The sequence below is a fragment of the Bombus pyrosoma genome, linkage group LG3 (assembly GCF_014825855.1).
Source record: "Bombus pyrosoma isolate SC7728 linkage group LG3, ASM1482585v1, whole genome shotgun sequence".
Taxonomy (NCBI): domain Eukaryota; kingdom Metazoa; phylum Arthropoda; class Insecta; order Hymenoptera; family Apidae; genus Bombus; species Bombus pyrosoma.
This window is the reverse complement of record NC_057772.1, coordinates 13,887,513-13,907,742: the sequence shown is the minus strand read 5'-3', so window position 1 is coordinate 13,907,742 and position 20,230 is coordinate 13,887,513. Positions and strand designations below refer to the sequence as shown.

General features: G+C 34.6%; 1 protein-coding gene across 1 annotated transcript in view; it reads right to left on the bottom strand.

Moving 5' to 3' along the window:
• Positions 1–13,751: 13,751 nt before the first annotated feature.
• Positions 13,752–20,230, bottom strand: part of LOC122565701 — a 51,966-nt gene continuing 45,487 nt past the window's right edge. Inside the window, exon 3 of the mRNA XM_043721931.1 lies at positions 13,752–14,476. Coding sequence (XP_043577866.1) covers positions 14,436–14,476 — 41 coding nt within the window. The 3' untranslated portion in view covers positions 13,752–14,435. The remainder of the gene's footprint in view (positions 14,477–20,230) is intronic.

Here is a 20,230-nt window from a genome sequence, read left to right as displayed (position 1 = left end):
ACAAGGAAAGAACTACGAACCTCAAAGCGTGTCTACTGTCTACATTTACTGAAATATTATCTAGATATTTGTTGAACGTCTAGACAGCGATTACATATTCGGCCGATATCACAGTGCAAGAATTAACTCTTTGGCTCATATGTAAATCCCTGGGTGATTCAACACGAATTACGAGAATTTCGGAGAATGTACATGCGAGTTGGATCGTAGATCGTAGGCATACAAAGTTTTCTGCATACTGGTCGCTATTTTCGTACGTCGACCAAGAGAACCGAGATGGTCGACGACTCGCTTTGAGCGAGATATCGCGTTGTTGACCGCATAAATCGACGGTAGATATGGCGGTTAGTCTTGCATATACGTAGACACGAGTGAGTACAAACGGATACACCCACACGGTAGGATTTTAACACGAGTCGGCTGCCGGACAAGCGAGCATACGTATGTAGTATGTATGTATTGAAAGTAATCTACTGTCGGATTACTTTGATGGCGCAGTCAGCCTAAGCGGATCAAAGAGACTCTCTCTATCTCTCTTCCTCTCTTTCTCTCTCACTCCTTCGTTCCTCCTTCTCTTTCCTTCTCTTTCTGCTCGTTCCTTCTTTTTCTCTCTATTTCGCACAGAGCACCAATGCTCTGCTATAGTTCTTCTCAGTTCCTCTTGCCCACTTTATCTTTGTTAGATACTTCACGGAGACGTGTCTAATGTGCTGTCCGCATTAATACTAACCGATCCTACACGCTCTACCCTGCCTTTCATCTCATGCTGATTTAACCGTGTTGTAAAAAGAATTTACTGGATCGCGTGTATATCTAAATGTAATGTCTTCGGTAGGGGTAGCAACGAACGGAGAACGGGAAAATCCACGCAACACACAACCCATCGACGAAACTAACAAAAATAGATACCGCTTCTCTGTGCCTGTCCCCTTCGTTTTATCGTTCACCGTTTCCCTTCTCGTTCTTGCTTCTCTTTACTTCTCCTTACTTCTTTTCGACAGAGACGAAGAAGACGACGAGGACATTGAGAATTGAGAACGAAGCGACGCATTGATAGTTTGTCGAGTGAGTCACGTAGAGTGTCGTAGAACGCGGCGCGGGGTGAAACGCACGGTGCGTTTATCCGGGCCCCTTTAAAGCCTCCGGCTTCCGTAGCTGATTCGACTTAGTCATTTCTCTTTTCGAAACATCTTTTATGTTTTACCCACGCGCGATTTCGAGCAGTTTTATGTGCCACAGGTGCGGATACTTACGGTGAAATTGTTTTCAGAAAATATTTTATATCGTTACTCAATGGCATTTGCGTATTTATAACCCGCATGCGAACAGGGGACATCTTTCTCGAATTTACTTTATGTACGATTATACATCCCTGCGATTTGTTTGAAAAGCTTGGATTTTCCGAAACTAACCTGTATTTTTCTTATTTCCTTCGCTGCATAATCTATGTAAGATATTAAGATCTAAAGTACTTTTTTTAAAAGTATAAACAGTATATAATATGCTTTATAAAATCAACGATGGGTTATAGCGACTTTTAGGAACTTTTCTTTGCGTACATTGGTAATATTACAAGAAAGAATGAATTCCTTAATATTCCGCGTAAGTTTTTAATTATCTTTATTGATCGTTTCCCTCAAAGAAATTGTTCGATGTATTAATAAACAATTTACCGAATTTTATGAGAAATATTACTATGAAAAAACGGATATTTATAATCGATGAATTATATGTTGTATTATTCTGTACTGTTCACTGTACCATATGCCGTAAATTACAATATACTGTCACCAGTGAACTGATATCAAATTGGTCAGGTATGACATATATCAGATTTTGTTCCCTTTTTTTAATGACATTTTTGTTACGCTATAAAATCGCAGTACCTTAACTTATTCGCATACGTATTCTGAATACGTATGTACGATCTCTGTAAGAAATCGTTTCTCTCAAATACGTTTCACTTGGCTGGTTCCTTTCGTATTAAAATTTTCAAGTTAAGTACGTTGAAAGATATTATTGCGTATGCAAGTAACCTTATAAAATGTAGATATATTAGCAAATTGCGTGAAGTATCTTGTTGAAAGTAATTATGTGAAATGCCTCGCTGTAACAAAATTCTTTAACATATTATTATACGCTATCTATGGAAAGCGATGTTAGATACCTAATACGTTTTGTATAAATGAATATTTTACGCATTTACAGCGTTGGTGTCACAATGCGGCGGTTTCTTAAGAAACGTGGGAGAACGTTTAACGAGTAATCAACATCGAATACAATAATACTGCGAAGAAAAATGTTTTCAGGTGACAAAGAAGAGATAATGATCATCGTTCCCACAATGACTAACGCGATTATAGGATTGTGCAACAGTTTTATTAGTTTTGACGTGTCGCAACGAGTACATGGCTGGTTACATAGCGTATAACGTATTCATTATCAGTGATTGTGCAGACGCGCGAAGAAATTGATTTAACCTTGTTGTTAAACGATAGTGCCTTAAATCAATTCAATTTATTGGCGATTATGGATTCAGTTATTGGTATGCAAATGCGGAGTAGATACAAGTAAAAGATTAACACGCTTGCATCTAGCCCAACTAGCTTTTGATTTATGCTTGTAATAAAGTATAAAACGTTTTCACGCCGGAAGTTTTATATACAGGCGAATACGAGCACTTTTTAAATAATTACCTATCAACGTTAAATAATTGATAATTGGTGTGAATGAAACTCGGTTCGCGTTTAACGCATAAACGTTTATCATCGATGAGAGATCGAGAGATCGCTAACGTAAATCGTATAGCGAAGGACGAGTACGGACGTGTCAAGCTACGTAACGCTCGAACGTGTCCGGTTGAGCGGAAAATTAAAACGTAAAGGCTCGCGAGGAAGGAACGAGAATACAATCCTAACGCGAGCTCCACGTACATTTCGTTATCTGCATCCGGCCCATCGAATATCCGGAGGACGTCTTCCATCTCGAAGGAATATTTATCGCGCGAGGGAAGGGCGCTCTGGTAAGCTGGAAGCGCGAAGGTGAACGTGCGACGCGACGTATCGGGAGCGCGAAGAAGACAGCTGTGTGGCTGCGGTTGTAGAGAGGTTAAAAGCGGTTGTAGCATAATTGTACTCGTGCTATGAAGCGCAGTCCAGGGGTGAGATGCAACATATTGCCCCGTAGCCGACTCTTATCGACTGGGAGCAGACAGGCGGGCTGGTAGGAAGGCTGGCTGGCTGGATGGCGGGCAGATTTACGAGGACCGCTCGGATAGCGAATGATAAACGCGAGTCGAGATAGCTTTATTTATTCGCGCCGTGCCTACCATCCCTTTGCCTCGCGTTCCCCTTCTTGGTTTGCTCGCCAGTTTGGCCGCTTCTCTACATTCTACGCTCTACACGACGATTGTCAGAGCCGTGTCCGCGCGACGGGATTCTGCTAGGTCAAGATGCCTCTTTGACATAACGACTTTGTTTTACATGCGTTGCCAGCCGACCGTGCAACGTCGATATAATTTATGTATCTCAAGACGCGACCACCGCTCGCTGCCACACCACGCCGTACCACATCGCGCCGAGCTTTCCATCGTAGTTAAATTTTTTTCGTGTGTCATTTACTCGCCATTCGCTCGTTACCTGCAAATCCTGTAATTACCGCGTGCTGCTGCACACCGCGTTATAATGCTACGCGAGAAATCTGTGTGATCCCTTATAACGCAAAACAACCAACTGTTCTTTGATTTTCGTAGAAACTCGAGATTCCGTTGCTAATAAACCGGTAATTACTATCTTCGCCGTGATACATACTACGTATTTTCACCACTGAGGAATTTGAAACTATTATCGGTCATTGCACCACGCGTATCATGCCAATCTAGGAGCTACTATCTTATCATCAATTTTTACGTGGTATTTTATAGCTCGATATGCACTTGATTTTCTAAGCAATTACCAACTTTCGCAATACTTTATTTTAATTATAAATGCCAACATTATGATCATACTCCACATTAGAATTTTATTTTATTCCGTTCTGCATCGAGGAAATTGAAAGCGATAAGGAATAATGATAAGGAGATTTTCAGAGTCTTAAAGCATTTAACATTTGAAACATATATACAAATACTAATAGATTATAATCTTTATATTATAATAATTGTATTAATTATAATTATTATATTATTATATATATATAACGTATGAATAGTAATGATTAATGATAGTAAATATGAAGTACGAATAAGAGAATAATACATCCGTGTAAACACATACTGTTGTATATGTATAAGATATACAACTTTCCAGCTGGGCACAATATTTTATTTCAAACTAAAGATTATCATCTTTATACGTTCTATCTATTAATCAATTTTGTTTAACTCAATTATAACACGTAGCTATATGACATTTCTAATCGTAGAAGTATCTATTTTTCAAATCTCTAAATTTTGTTCGTCGAAATCATATTAGCCCAGGCGTGTTTAGCTTCTACGCGGACCTCCACGTTTCAATCCAACGAATTATTTTTTTTTACATTCGACGTAATATGCGCTTTATCGAAAATACATCCTTGAGCATAGTTTCTCCAGCAATTCTATTTGCCATCAAGCTTTGTTATTCCTTGTGAACGAATTTCGGTTGGCAAATCACGACGAAGATTGAAAATCGGATCAACTATACATACACACTGCCAGATAAAATTGCGAGCTCACTACCTCTTTAACAGCAGTCACATTACTACAAGAACACACCATAAAAATAGAAAAGTGGCTGCAAGGTAAACAAATAAAAGCAAACCCCAACAAATGCAACCATATTACATTCACATTGCGAAAACAGACGCCACCAAACATCCTACTGAACGGCACGCACATAACACAAACAAGACAAGTCAAATACCTAGGACTCCACATAGATACGCAACTCACATGGAAACAGCATATTAAATCAATAACAGACAAAATACAGACAACAAGGAGACAAATGCACTGGCTAACAAGTCGAAAATCCAAACTAAGCATAGAAAATAAACTTAAAATATATAAGACAATTATAAAACCAATCTGGACATACGGAATACCACTATGGGGGACAGCAGCAAAGAGCCATATAAACAAAATAGAGACATTACAATCAAAGATTCTGAGAACAATAGTAAACGCCCCATGGTACGTTAGAAACGAGGATATTCGGAAGGACCTCGGAATACCAACGGTCAAGGAGGAGATTACCAGATGCGCGGAGAGGTACAGAGAACGAATAACAACACACCCAAACAGGCTGGCTACGGAAACGATCAACGCAAGAATAGAAAGAAGACTAAAAAGGAAACACCCAGCTGATCTCATAAAGGATATAAACTAAAAAACACGAAGATGGCACCCCGCTGGGGGTAACCATCCCACATGCTATTCAATCACATGTTATAACATTTTACCTAATGTCCCACTGGACAAATTGTAAAATTAAAAATAAACAATATAATAAAAAAAAACTACCTCTTTACTGTTATTTTGCTCAATAAATAACTGTAAACGCTGGTGAATGTGAGAAATTTAAAAAAAAGAGAAATATTTCTTCAAAATTTACCCCACTACTCATAAGTTTTGAAATTTTATCTTTCGCTATCACACCATATATGGTCTTTGAAGAGTTTTTACGAATACATAAATGATTTGAAAGAACAAAATTTTTGAGCACACAAAATCGAAGGATGTAACATAGAATACCGACCGTGAGATCCTGCTTAGCTGTAGCAGCCCATGAAAATTATATATATTAATTATGTTATACTAATTATATTAAATTATTCACATAATTTCTCACATTTACAGGCATATGGATTTGTAGCAATGTTTATGTCTTAATATCTTTTTATAAACTGTTTATTTACATATTAAAATTCTTCCGATTAAAATCGTACAAACATTACGTAAACTGAATCACGGTTACATTGCTCCATTGTATACAACGCATTTCCTCATCCTTTGTTCAAGCGGTACAATAGTTGGATATTAGAGAGTTGGATACTATTATAACGATAACATCTATTTATGTCCGGTTTATTTTACGATAAAAAAGATAGAAGAAATTATGTACATATATTTAATGTAATTAGTATAATATAATTAATATATATAATTTTCATGAGCCACAGCTAAGCAAGATCTCACGGTCGGTGTTCTATGTTACATCTTTCGATTTTATGTGTTGAAAAATGTTGTTGCTTCAAATCATTTATATATTTGTAAAGAGTAATATCTTTCTCTCTTTTTAATTTCTCGCATCCACAACGTATGTAAGGATCTTTGCGTATCGTTTTCATGTTAATTTTATTTCTATAATTATTAATTAAAAAATAATTTTTTTAGAATTTCAAATTTTATTACCTGAAATCTTCTAAGCAATCATCGTTAGATCAGCCAGAGTAGATTACAGTAATTCATACTTTGTTAAAGATTTCTCATTCCTTCCTCTTTTTCCTGCTTTCTGGAAAGTATCTAATGGTAAGCAGTTCCCTGATACTCCAAAAGCCAAGAATGTAAATAACCTCGTAATGTGTATTTGATTTAATTCCATTTCTGGTGTTTTACGTTAATTATTATTAATTAAAGAATAGAGTGCGAACGTAAATTTGTCCGTAAGTTTAAACTCATTCTCTTGAATTATTATCACTAAAATTGTATGTTTGATACAATTCAATCTCCCATAGAAAATAAAAGCCGAAGATCCACAAACATGCCAATCTTTCGTTATTTCAGTGTTTCCAATTAATTAACACAGTCTTTAAGAATAAATTATAATATTCTATGCTTCGTTACCTCGTTAGATTTCTTCCACTTATTCCTTTGGATTCGATGATTCCTGCTTGATGGCGAGCTGTATGTTGACATCCCCTCAGCCACAACATCATCAATGACGACAAGTTTTCGCATCTCATAAAACATGAGTTGTATGCATTTTTGCCCCTCTGGTCACTCAATCATGTCGTAAAATGAAAGGTTTAAATCGACACAGGTGACTTGTATTACGGTTGCATTACGTGAAACTTTTGAGCACAGTGTATAAAACATAGTTATTTATTAGTTCAGAACATGTTTTTGTTACACGTCACATTTTTAAATGTTAATAACACTTCATTAATGACTAATATACGTATACAGAGTGGAACACTTAAAACAGGCAACATGAATAAATCTGTTGCTTTTTCAAATTTGTTTGATTTTGAGGCATAATCTGTCGTTAATGATCCTTTTTATAGATGGGGACATAGAGGAAATATCAAAGCCAGCTTCATTTTTTTCAACTTTCCTTGTTTATTTATTTTTTACTTATTTTCTGATGCAGCGTTTTAACATAAATACAATGACTTATGACCTGTATTACACACCTTGTATAAAGATATAATATATGAATATAGGTACGATCGTTAAATTATCAAAATGTTACAATATAAAGAATTGATATGAATAATACAATGTTGATAATTAGTATATGTATCCGTGACTGAAATTACAGAGTGTGTTCATTATAATTATTTATAAGATCAAAGTATATTCAAGATGATCTTTTCAGATTATGATTTTCAAGTACATTCTTTTCTGTATTCACATTATGCGTGTATCGTATGGTTACGTTCGTTAGCTGGTATAGTTAAGCTGTGGAATTGCATCGTCCTTTGCTATTATATTCCAAGCAACATATAATTTGGAATATTAATAAACTTCACAATTACTATCGATACGTTGGCAATTTACGATGTTAAAAACAGCAAATTGAATAATAGTACAATTATTAATCTTAATAAATGATGTGATAATGAAAAGTATACAATAACGGTAACAAATTTCGTATTACTTATTTCAATAATATCACTTATTCAGATGACGTATATACACATGATTATGAATATTTATATAACACGATCAACGACGAATATTGAATTAGAATTGAAATTGAAACATATCTAATTAAAATCGAATATTTATGTATAAGTTTTATCATTTTATTTTACGCAATAGTAGCTAGCCTTCATCAGCCAACTTCAAGAAAATGGTACGAAAATTAGAATGTGAAAGTATTCGGTTGTCCCGAGCGTCTTCAGACGTCTTTCTACTGTGGGCTTTTGCGCCCGAGTTATGTATGAATACCATGAAGTGAACGTGTTGATACGTTTATATTGCCATCTTTGTAATGTAGAGTTAGATAAGAGAAAGAGTATACTTCCTGGTGCGTTTGTTGTAATTATAAGTATGTAAGTAGAACTGAGTAGATTAGCGCAGTTTCTGGTCGGATAGGCTTATCCTTTCGCTTGTCCAACCTGTTTCGCGAAATGCAATCTGAAAAATCAACGGGGACGCTGGCACAAATGGAGCATGTCAGTCTTCTCTAGCTTTGCCCTTCGATTTTTTGAATTTTGCGATTGCGGTCGCGACAAACAGATCTCGAAACAAACGTCCATATATGTAGGAGTACTGTAATTGCTCGAGCATGTATATGTGAACGGACAGCAATCACTATGATCAATGGTCGTCCACGTGAAATTGAATCAGCTTACGTGATCTATCTTTTTATTCCTTCTCTATAAGCAGTTTTTTGTTTTACGATTAGAAAGACTTGGGTCTGGATTTAAATTTTAGCGGATGTAGCGTCCGGAGAAAGAAGAGACTTTAAGCAAATTGCCATAGAAGAAGGCAACTACCAATGGCTTCTTAATGGTTTCAATGGATAAGAAGTGCTTCATAAAATTTTGTTTGAATACGCTGTTACTCGCTTGAGAAGCTTAATATAAATTGATTTCTTTTTAAATGTCGTGTATGGCATAGGTCTACATATTTCATTTTGTTAGTCAGTTGTATCATAAGTTTACTTTTCTGTTTCTCTTGATCTAACAGAAACAATATAGAAGGTAGCTTTTAAATAGACGATCTTTGATTCCCTCCCTCCATAATCAATTTCGTCATTGCAATTTTTGAAGCTCAACAATCAAGGTCCGGTCGGCTGGTCTGCTTGCATTTCCATTTTTCTATTACACGTAAATACACATCATATCGACATATATTCATAACGGAGTATGATGTACTATGTACGATATGTTAAAAATGGTAAAATTATATACTAAACGAAGAATTGATAACAGAACTGACTCATAGTATAATATTTAAAGAGTAAGAAATATTGAAAATATATTCATTGTAAAAGTTGTATAAAATGCTAACTTGGTTGGTTAAAAAATGCTTAACGAAGAAAATATTAATACGGTTATTGAGAAAGATAAGTTCGCAATCTATGCCGAGCAAGTCGTTACGAACAAGCCGAAAGTTTATAACGGCGTTAAGTAATTGCGGTAGGCGGAGTGCGAACGCTTGGCCGTTAGTGTAAAATATCAATTCATTTATCCCCTGTTCGGCGGCGCGGTTGTTCGCAAGCAACGGTCTCTCTTATGAGAGTATAATTGCACGTAGACGCGCAAAGTGGCGTGAGCTGCGGGTCAAAGACAATCAAGATTATTATTATACCGCACACAACAGATGTGCTCCGTTTCTCAGTAATAATGCTGGTAATGGTCGTGGTAATGATAACGATAATAAACCATGGACCGTTTCTCTATATATAAGTACGGTGACGAGGAAAGATACGGGGCAAGTGATCGTTGGAAATAATTATCAATGTACCAGGTTCTCTTTTCGCTCGGTATCGGATATCGATTTATGTAAAACAGGTTTGGTATTAATCGATCAGATGTACCTCTCTGATCTATCTTTCGTTTATAAATGAAAGAGAACTGGTTCGACTGACGTACGATCATTTGCTATTTCTTCGACTAATAGTCGATGAAATTCAATTTCTCAGTACCGAGCGCTTTCATTGATCGCCCCCTATGAAGCACCATCAGATCGGTAATGTTGTTCTATCGACGTTAAATCGTATAATTCTTCCTTCATGTACTTATTATTTCGTGTTCTTACATATTATTTCTTTTTTTCTGATTAAATATTTGGTTTAGTTAAAAAATGTTTTTTCGTATTGTCATTTATCTTTAAATTATATTTAGAAATACGATAACATTCTAATGCATATTTACTATCTTTCCTTTTAAAAACTTTTATCGGTAGCAATAAAAATGACAACATATAATATTTTTGAGACAGTAATTTAAACAACTGTTTGTTAAACGAGGGTCATGTTTAAAACATACTGTTTCGTTCTATTGTTAATTAGTGCTATAGTTTAAGGTTATTGTCGAAAGGTCGTTTACCAAGTACCTAAGTCATAGAGATATTCGTGGAATGTGTAATACGTAAGTATGTATAAATATGTTATCCTGTTTGGACACGATTACAAATGATTGATATTATTTATGATAACCACCAATGATAAAAACGACTTGAGTTACTGAACTAAAATTTGCTAAAATTTATTTTACATATATGATTATACATTATGTAACGGAGTATCGGTAGCATTTTAAATTATTTAAATTTTTAAACTTTATTCTTTAAGGACTAAAAATAAAATTATGACGAAACAACTTATTTTAATATAAGAATTTATCATTATTTAATATAAGATATAGCAAATTTGAAGCATGTTGAAAATTACGTGTAAAAGTAAAATAATATCTTAGATGTGAAACAGCATGTTAACTTCAATTTATACAATTACGTATGTATTTATTTTTTAAAATAGCGATTCGATTCTTAGGATTTCGAAGTTGTTCGTAGAAGAGAACATAAAACGAGAATAAAAATTACTTTTGAATCGTTTCTGTTAAAACTCAATTTTCTCTCATAAAATAACTACATTTATTCAAGATGTCTACTCTATAATTATTTTATCTCTATAACTCTATAACTATAACTATTCTAAAAATATTTGTTGTTCTTTCCGCCAGCAACAGATCTAAGGATAAAAATGTGCGTCGTAATTCTAGTTGAAATATTTTTTACAGTCTTTAGCATAATCGGTGCTAACTTGTAATTAATATAAAAGGAAATTAAATTGTTGAAATTTATTCATCTGACAGAGAATATTTATACCAACCGCTACATGTGTACATCTAATTGTCGGATAAAACAAAACGATAATCAGCGGCACTCCGATTGCATAAAATGCTGTTTCTAATCCAAAGTATAAATCTTTTAATTGAACAAAAAACGTACGGCATGTAATGAGTACTTTCAAACTACTTTAACACACCTTCAAACCAGTATACGTTGTTGATTGTTGGCGGAAATTTATGCGCTCTATTCGCCTGAGTTACGAGTAGAAAGTCGATAAGGCACATCGTGCTCACGGTACAAGAATAACCCAGCATATTTATGATATTCGTTTCAATTTTATCTAATCGGCTCCAGGGCCATTAATTATTAGTAGCTGTGAACAATTACGCTTTGCGCGCGTCTTCCTGTAACTTTCTACGATATCTCGCGCGTTCCTTCTGCTATTTCACTTAAAACATAAAACATCTTGTTGCGTAGGCCCTACTATAGGTATACATACATACGTTGTAACGTTTCGTAATTGATCAATTCAATAATCATTATCCCACTTTGTAAAATATCTATTGTCCATTTTAGCATTTCAGATTTCACTGAAATGATTTACGTTTTTTTTTTTTTTTTTTACACATGCAGATATTAATTATACAATTAATCTTTCATTAAACAACTTCGTTAGGCATGGTAAAATATAATGCTTACGCACATCATTCATAATTTTAATATTACATTACTTTTTTAAAACAAACTCCAGGGAATTGTATTTTTAACATCATTTTCTACCTTCCATTAAACTTCTTCAAATATACATAAACAAACGAATTCCAATGTAAATATTTGTTTAATTAAATAAATAACCTATATATAATACTTTCGAGTGATTAACGATCATAAAGTTTCTTTGAAATGTTTTTACAATGAAAGTCTGTCTATGTAGGTAATCTCAAAAATACAAGGCAGTTCAGCCTTTCTAATTTTCGATCTAGTCCCCTCATATTTGGCATGTTCTGCTTTGGAAATTTCTAAAAGATTTCCAAAACGCGGGAACGTGTTTCACGAAGACAAAATATGAATGTTGAAATACTCGCCTTGTTAATTAACCTATCTTCTCATATTTCTGCTCGCCATATTTGCTCATATGTTTCATTTGAAGGTTAAAAACGATGCGATATATAATATATAATGATATAATATAACGATAAATAAATACATAGTATAAAAATGTACAACTCGATACGTGTTCAGTTTATGAAAGTATCGATGGTTCCATTAATTAGACGCGATGTCAGAGAAAAAGGTGAAACGTTGATTTCGCCATTTTATAAATTTTTCGTAAGAGTAAAACGACGATAAATGTTTCAAACGTCCTATGTATTATGTTCGGTACGAAGCTTAGACATCGGATCGCGTGAATTCACAGATGTTTGGCAAACGGCTTGTAAATAATTATGACCTAATAACGCGTTCGGTGTATCACGTGAACGCGCAGTTTCGCTTTCGCGCCATTTTGACGAAAATCGACCATTGTAGTTGCCGTTGGTAACGCAAGATCATAGCCGAGTAGAAAGAGCTGACGATGAGAACGAAGGTAACAGCTTGTATAAATTTGAGAGTGTGTACCAAGCTGTATACAGACGGTAACCATTTTCTGCGGAAGCAGCCTTTCTTTGAAACGATCCTCATAAGCTCGACATAAAATAACTCCATTTTCACGGTGCCATTGCGATGCTTAGCACCTGGAGTGGAAGTCACGGCGTAAGCGCGGCAGCTCCACGTACCTTGAAAAATACACAGACGACGCTCCGTTTATGGAAATGCGTTTGGCTTATCTCATATACGCTAAACAAACTAAAAGTTGGGTGTTTCGGCTTTTTCGCTTGCCGAGGAATTCCGGAAAACGAACGTTTATATTCGACCGTCGCGTCCGTTAGATCGGCCAATTTACACAATAAAAGGCTTGCGTCCCCATTTTCATTGACCAAATTCGTTACGCTGCAACAACTTTCTAACCGATAACAAAATACTATGTTAAATTATTCGTCGTATTATTCTTGCATAATTGGCCTCTTGTTCATTCAATGAACGTTTAACATTCCCCTTTGATTATTCGCCTAACGTTACAAAGACTGGTTGTCTCTGTGGCTATGTAAAATACAATAAAATGTTGCATTTTTCTTTACACTTAATGTTACATTATCATTTAAGAGATGCAGATACAGGCACAAAAGATATGGAATCATACTTAACTATCGCAAAAACATCAATTTAATTATCAACATCCGACACTTTGACAGCGCTTTACGCATAAGCACGTACATTGCATATTTATATGAATAGAAACTTGTAAATTTAAACAGATTTTACTTGAATTATACATACATATACTATAGAAGACTAATATTTTCGTTAATCACATGTTTATAATTAGCTGGTTCTGTGCTCTTTGGTTGAATTTCCGCGAGTCGCATAGAGACAAATCGGCAATTGAGAAAGGAACGAGGGATTAAAGAGGAAAGAATGAGAGCCACTGATCTTTCACGAGTTCTTTCGCAGCAAGCAAATGAAAAGTTAAGAAGGCGCGCGCGGTGCCTTGTCGTACCGCTTCGCCCGGCATAATGATTAGCAGGGGACCCGACGTGGATACACACGTAGGCCAACACAGGCACACACGTCCGATGAGAAGATCGACGAAGACGTGTTCAGTTGGTCGGGAAAGAGACGAAGCAACGTGGAACACGATCGGAAAACGACAGGGGAAGTCGGCCGGTGAAAGAGAAAGAGAGAAGAAATGAAAGGGCCAACAGAGCCAAACCTATATACTGGTGTGTAGGGAAGAGAAAGAACAAATGAATAAGAGGAGAACGAGAAAGAAAAAGAGGAAGTGGAAGAGAGGGAGAGAGAGAAAAGGAAGGGAAAGAGGGAGAGACAGATTCGCCTATCCTGTGTGCCTGTCCCGTTTGTCCGTGCACTGTCGGCGGCATGCTTCATGTCGAGCTGACAGCTCGTATCTACATTCTGCCCGCGAGAATCTTTATAAGCGTTCGTGGGCGAGTGACGAGCTCGATGACTGGCGGGCGTGACGCCTGCTGCCTTGCCTGACTCTGCCTGACTGCCTTCCTTCGTACCTCGTTACGACGTGCCACGGGGGCTGACACGAAGGGCACGGGGTAAGGAGTTACGATGCCTAGCTATTGCACGGGACAAGCCTTCGATCTGACAGTCATGAATTTCCGTCGGCTTTCATCGTCCTTTCCGTCAGCTCTCTGTTAGGAACTGCTCCACTATACCTTGATCGGCTTGTTCTACACGCTCATTTGTTTCAACTCACCCTTGTCCTCATACACGATCTCCCCAATCCTTCTCAACCTCTTTCTCCCACCCTTTTACATTCCACAGTACGTTCTACTTGCGTGCGTCCATTTTAATTAGCCATCTAAGCCTGTGCCGCTTGTTTCAAACTTCTTCGATCGTTTCCTATAATAATTATTGATACTTAACCGATAACGTATCTTTAAATCTTACCAGGTAATGGAGAATATTTTGATTTACGTAAACGTTAAAATTATCAATGTGTAGTACAGTTTTTATTGGAGTGGACCACTAGTTGGATTAAGAGATGATCGATTGATCAGCAAATATTTTTCAATCCAGGTGTTATTTATGTACAATATAAATATAACACATTATAATAAATGATTTATTTAAACGAATGAATAACGAGATAAAACTAGTAATTTTCATTTACCTTCTTACAATTGTTCTTTTAGAATTCATTTGTTATACGTGTTCCTTTTCTATTTTTATCTTCTATATAGCTTTCGGATTTTTAAGGTCTTTATTTTCTGCTATTTCTTTTTAACTATGTAAACATGTATCTCGATACAGAATGCTGATAAATTCTTTTGAAACTTTAATTATAATTGCTTATTGTACATGCGATTTAGAAGTTTTATAACAAAACAAGTGATATTTTATGAGGCTGTAAAATGGGTAATATTTGCCTATAATATCTGTCAAATAACTAATACATTTACACTGATAAAAAGTAAACTTACACGTATTTTTTTTAACGCGAAACATTATCTTTTTCCTGTTCCTTATTAACAGCTGCTACGCAGACGCGAACGTAGACAATATAAATGGTGGGAAATAAGGAATTATACTGCTTAAGCAGTTCAGTCATAATTTCCAACTGATTTTCATTATTTTTGATGTTAATTCTTTAACAGGAACCAAGACAATGTTAGATATCTTATCGCGCGTAAATGTTTTTTAAGTAGTACGTAGTTATGTACGTATGTACATAAGCGAGAATACAAAGTAATCTTTCTTTGGATTATTGGAAAAATGATTTTAGAAATATTATAACTTGGCAGAAATGTTAATAAAACGCATAAAAATGTATATACTCTGAGAGGAAAATTTAATAACGGCGAAACACGCTCTAATAGAATACTGTCATTGAAAATTTAATCTTCTCGATCTTGGAAAAGAATTAAAGCATTTATACATCAATAATACATTTCAGTAAAAATACAATAGAATATTTTTGATTTTTAAAATAATTTTCAGTTACATTGATGTCGTCTGCTAAATATTTTCCTATATTGTGTGTGCTTTTTGTTCAATATTTGAATATTACACTGAAATTCTTTATTTATCCGTTATATTATAAAACGTTGTAATAGGTATAAGCCTCAGTACAATAAACGAATAGAATAGAAATACCAGATATTGGATTTTATTAGTAGATTGTTAGATATTAAATTATTTCTTAATCTTATCCCTTTTCAACCATGACCATTTTAACAATACTAATCTATAAATAATAATAATTATTATATATATTATATATATATAATAAATTTCCATTTTTTGTTCAAGGTGTGCTTTATATTTTATTGCAGCCAAGTATTTATTTTTGTATTTATATATATCCTATCTTAATTGATTTATATGCATTTGTAATGTTGCCTTAACAAAATGTATGTTCGAAAAACAAGGTAAGATACATTGTTGGAAAATGTTAAAAGAATTAATTTTTTTTAAATATAAAACAACGTTTTCTATAAAGGGATGTCTGATATGTATTGATATAACAATTCCGTTATTAATTTGTTATTATTTTATATTTGAAATGTACCTATCTATCTAATAACATTTTCGTATATAGTCTGATGTCAACTTAATATTTAAAAAAATATGTTTTTACAAAAATTATAATTTATTATTTTTCCTGATACAAATAATCCGAAAAGGAATTTTCAATTATGCCATTAGACTATAAATGTTTGATTAACAATTGTGTTCTAAATAAACTACTCTGGAGTTGAATATCAAAGTAAGCTATCCTATAAATTAAAACAAGAAGTATATATACGATATAATTATTAAAAGATTAAAATACGTAACTATATACACGTATTATATCACATTAATTGTACACGACTAATGTTTAAGTTATTGATTTCTAATAACGCTTTTATCAAAGTTTTAGCACATGTAAAGTCATAGAGGGAATTAGAAAAATGATACGTTTGGAACATACAAAAGTTAATCTACTATAAATCGCTGATCGCCGAGCTGAAAAGATTTGTCCTTTATCAAGTTGGAATCGAGATTTCTCGGATTTGTATCCAACGGTTAACTGAACCGTTTATCTCGCTAACACGTGACACGATCACACTGTTCGTTTCGGGTGAATGGGGGTTTTACTGGAATCCGAACTTATTTACGAACCATTGTAACGTTACAGAACGTGACTCCACTTCCGCCAGTACAGACTTACGTGAAATTCACGTTAGCAGAACGTATTATGATAATCGACTGGTTTTTTGTTCGAACGAATAGGATTCCAATGCTCGCTGTATTGCCTCACTTTGATTGTTCTCTTGGTTTTCGAAACTTTGTGACGCTCATTCAGCAAGTTACCTTAAAAAATTATCTGCTACGTGTACATATGTACTTTACTTTTATGATTCGAATTTCAAAAGCTAGTCCAAGTTTGATCACTGCTGCCTCTACTACAACACGAAACACTATTAATCTACATGTTACATGTATAATGTTTACAGGAAAACCGAAATAAGAAAAACAAGCAACTTGTGTTCCAACTTGTACCCACCATGGTGTTAACCCTTATGCTAGCATGTATGTATAATGTACATACGTGCACGTACATACATGTGTAAGTTATTTTCGTTTGTGAAACTTCTCTTACTCGAAAAGCTCGATAAAACAAAAAATTTTAACAGCTTGAAAATTTTAGCTTTTCCTTTGAAATTCGAGTTATTGAAATTCCACTGCGTTATACTTTTGTATTCTGCGTTCAGATTCTTTACTCGATGCTTTGTAAAAAGAATATATTTTCCATTCGTCTCGCTTATATTCTTTATTTACTTTTCCCATGTGTTGCAAATACGATTATCTATGTTCATCAAGAAAGATTTCCTCGAAATTATTGTGCAAGAAATTCAAGAAGTAAATTTACTATTCTAATTTATTACTGCCAGCTCTTTTCGTACGATACGTTAAACTGGTTTTTATATAAGCAACTGACGGTTTCGTCAAAAGACTCGATACAAGTTCGTACAACTTTATAATTGGGGAGAGAATGTGTATAATAGTATGATATACGTATAATAGTGACATACTTATTGAATATTCGTGAGAATTGGAACTCGTTTCGTTCGAGCCAAACGTCAAAGAAGTCCTTGTGCATTAACATTCTACAGTGTGTCTTTGGACTATTAAGAGGAGCCAAAAACCAGTCTTCTGATGCATTATTCCGTTAAGTGGTTGTCACAAATTCGACCTTAATTGTAGGAATGACAAATGGCACGCCTGTGTTCGGCGTGTTTTGTGTCTTCTCGGACGTCAGCGACATTACAAAGCGTTTCACGACGTTGCCAACAGACGTTCTATATTTGAGGACTAAGAGACTTAATTAAGAGGGACGGTAGTGCATACCTTCGATTTTTAAACGTGTCCATTAGCTTTACTCGATGTCGTTTATATTTACTTTCTTGTTACGAAAACCATCCAAATTATATACAACGAACATAATTCACATCAACGATAGGTAGAAATATCTCTTTTGTATTGCGTACAATTTCTGTTGCAGAAAGCAAACACTCTACGGCAATATGTCGTTATTATCATTATTATTATTATTATTTTCATTGTTCAAATTATTAGTTTAGATTATTTAAATAAATTTAAAAATAATTTTTAAATAATTTTTAATTAAAGAAAATAAATTTAAATAAGTTAAAAAGTAGATTCAATATACGTACATATAGTCGTAGCAGACTATAGACTATGTTTACATATAACAAATTTATTTCATTTTTATTTTCATTTTCATTTTCCTTTCTATATCTATCTTACATTTTCTGAAATATTCGTAACTACCGTTAAACATTACATGCACGGTAAAGTTTGTAATAAACCTTGAAAAGCCTTAATTAGAGGAGAAATGAAAGTGCAATGTAAGCCGTAGTGGTTCGCCTTTGTCATCGAGCAAACGAGATGGGATGAATTCCGAAATCTCAGTGTCTTTGACATTCTGCCGCAACGGAAACAAACTGCAACTGAGAGCAGTGTTAGGCGTGCAACCGAGTTGAAATTAAGTTAGAAAACGCGCCTAAGTGCGGGGTAGACGTGTGGAAGATCAAAGGAACCGCATGAGTGACGGAAACCAGCTGCTAGACGATGTTCCCGACTCTCCAGATTTATACACCCATTTTCTTCCTTTCTGATGCTTCTCAAAGCACCGTTTTTCTGGGTTCTATCCTCCTTTCTATTACAGCTTACTTAGCGTCATTAAGATTATCTGTTGTTCGTTTTGCTGCATTTTTTATATGACTAAATGTGCGACCATTAAGAAAATAAAATATTACCTATTTCACACCAGGAAAGTGATGTTTTTATACGAAAGAACGAATGAAAGAACGAAATCAACTAGCAGTCCGGCTTAATATTTATATTCACTATTTTTCTTTCTAATAACTACAAACAGTACCATGCAATTATAACGTATCTTCTTACAGCGGACATTAGCGGGTAACGCTTTTCCGGGTAAATTCCACAAAACTTATTAGATAGTGATTAATGAGCTGTAGTGATTAATGCAACATATATTAACTCACAGCAAAGTGATAATAATATGATTTTTTCCCGAATTATATTCGCAATATTAAAAGCCTTTCGGAATTTAAGACAAAAGTTATGTAAAAAGTAGCTTTCGAAGTATTCCTTTAGTTCATTCTTTCGCTCAGCATCGAGTATAAGCTTGAATTTGTCCAGTCGTTTTATGGCAACATTTATAACACGGACATTTAGATTTGAATCTTTTAAACTATCATACAATTGGGCACTATACATTATACGTATTAATCTGCAGCCGCGTTTTTCGTTTTATCGCTCCTTTATCCTATGACTGATCATTTACCTTTCTCACATGAGTTTTAACACGAAAGGAAATAATCCTAAAAGTTAGAAGAAATGTATGCAAGTATATATAGCAAACGCTTTTATTTTACGCTTGGTAAAGCTTGGTACACTTTGGTACACTTTCGCAAATATTTATCGAAAGTGTAACATTTATATAAATTCTAATATTATAAAAAATATGAACACTTTTTATATCTACTTCGAAGTGAAGAATTTAATTCTATAGACAAAATCTAATACGTCAAAATCTAGTAAATATTCCTCTATATAAAATTTATTATTCGAAACTTATCAAGGAATAACTCAAGTGACTTCGTCAATAGTATCAATATTCGGTAGAATAGTGAGTAAATAATTTTAAAAAATGATTTGGGCCATCTATAAGTGAATCACACTGTTGTTAGAACTGTAGCTACCTCATGAAGTGCGTGTATAGATGGTTGTTTAGGATTACAACACACAGAGATAACCACGGGCATGAGATACATAATGCAGCAGGTATTGTAAACCATACCACGCCCTCCTGCATACAATACGCTCTACCGATGCATTCTATTGTTGTCTTTTGGAATAAACTCAGTCGGCCACCACCTCCCTGAGGCTCTATATTATCTTCATGCGCGTAATACATATTGCATTCACGAGTCCCTTTTAGCCTGCCATTTTACTTGGTATGTTTGACAGAAGAATTTTCGAAATGACTGTGTTAACTTTGTTCTGATGTGTCCTCTTCCAAACTCACTGCTATAAATATAATATCACCTTAAAAATATT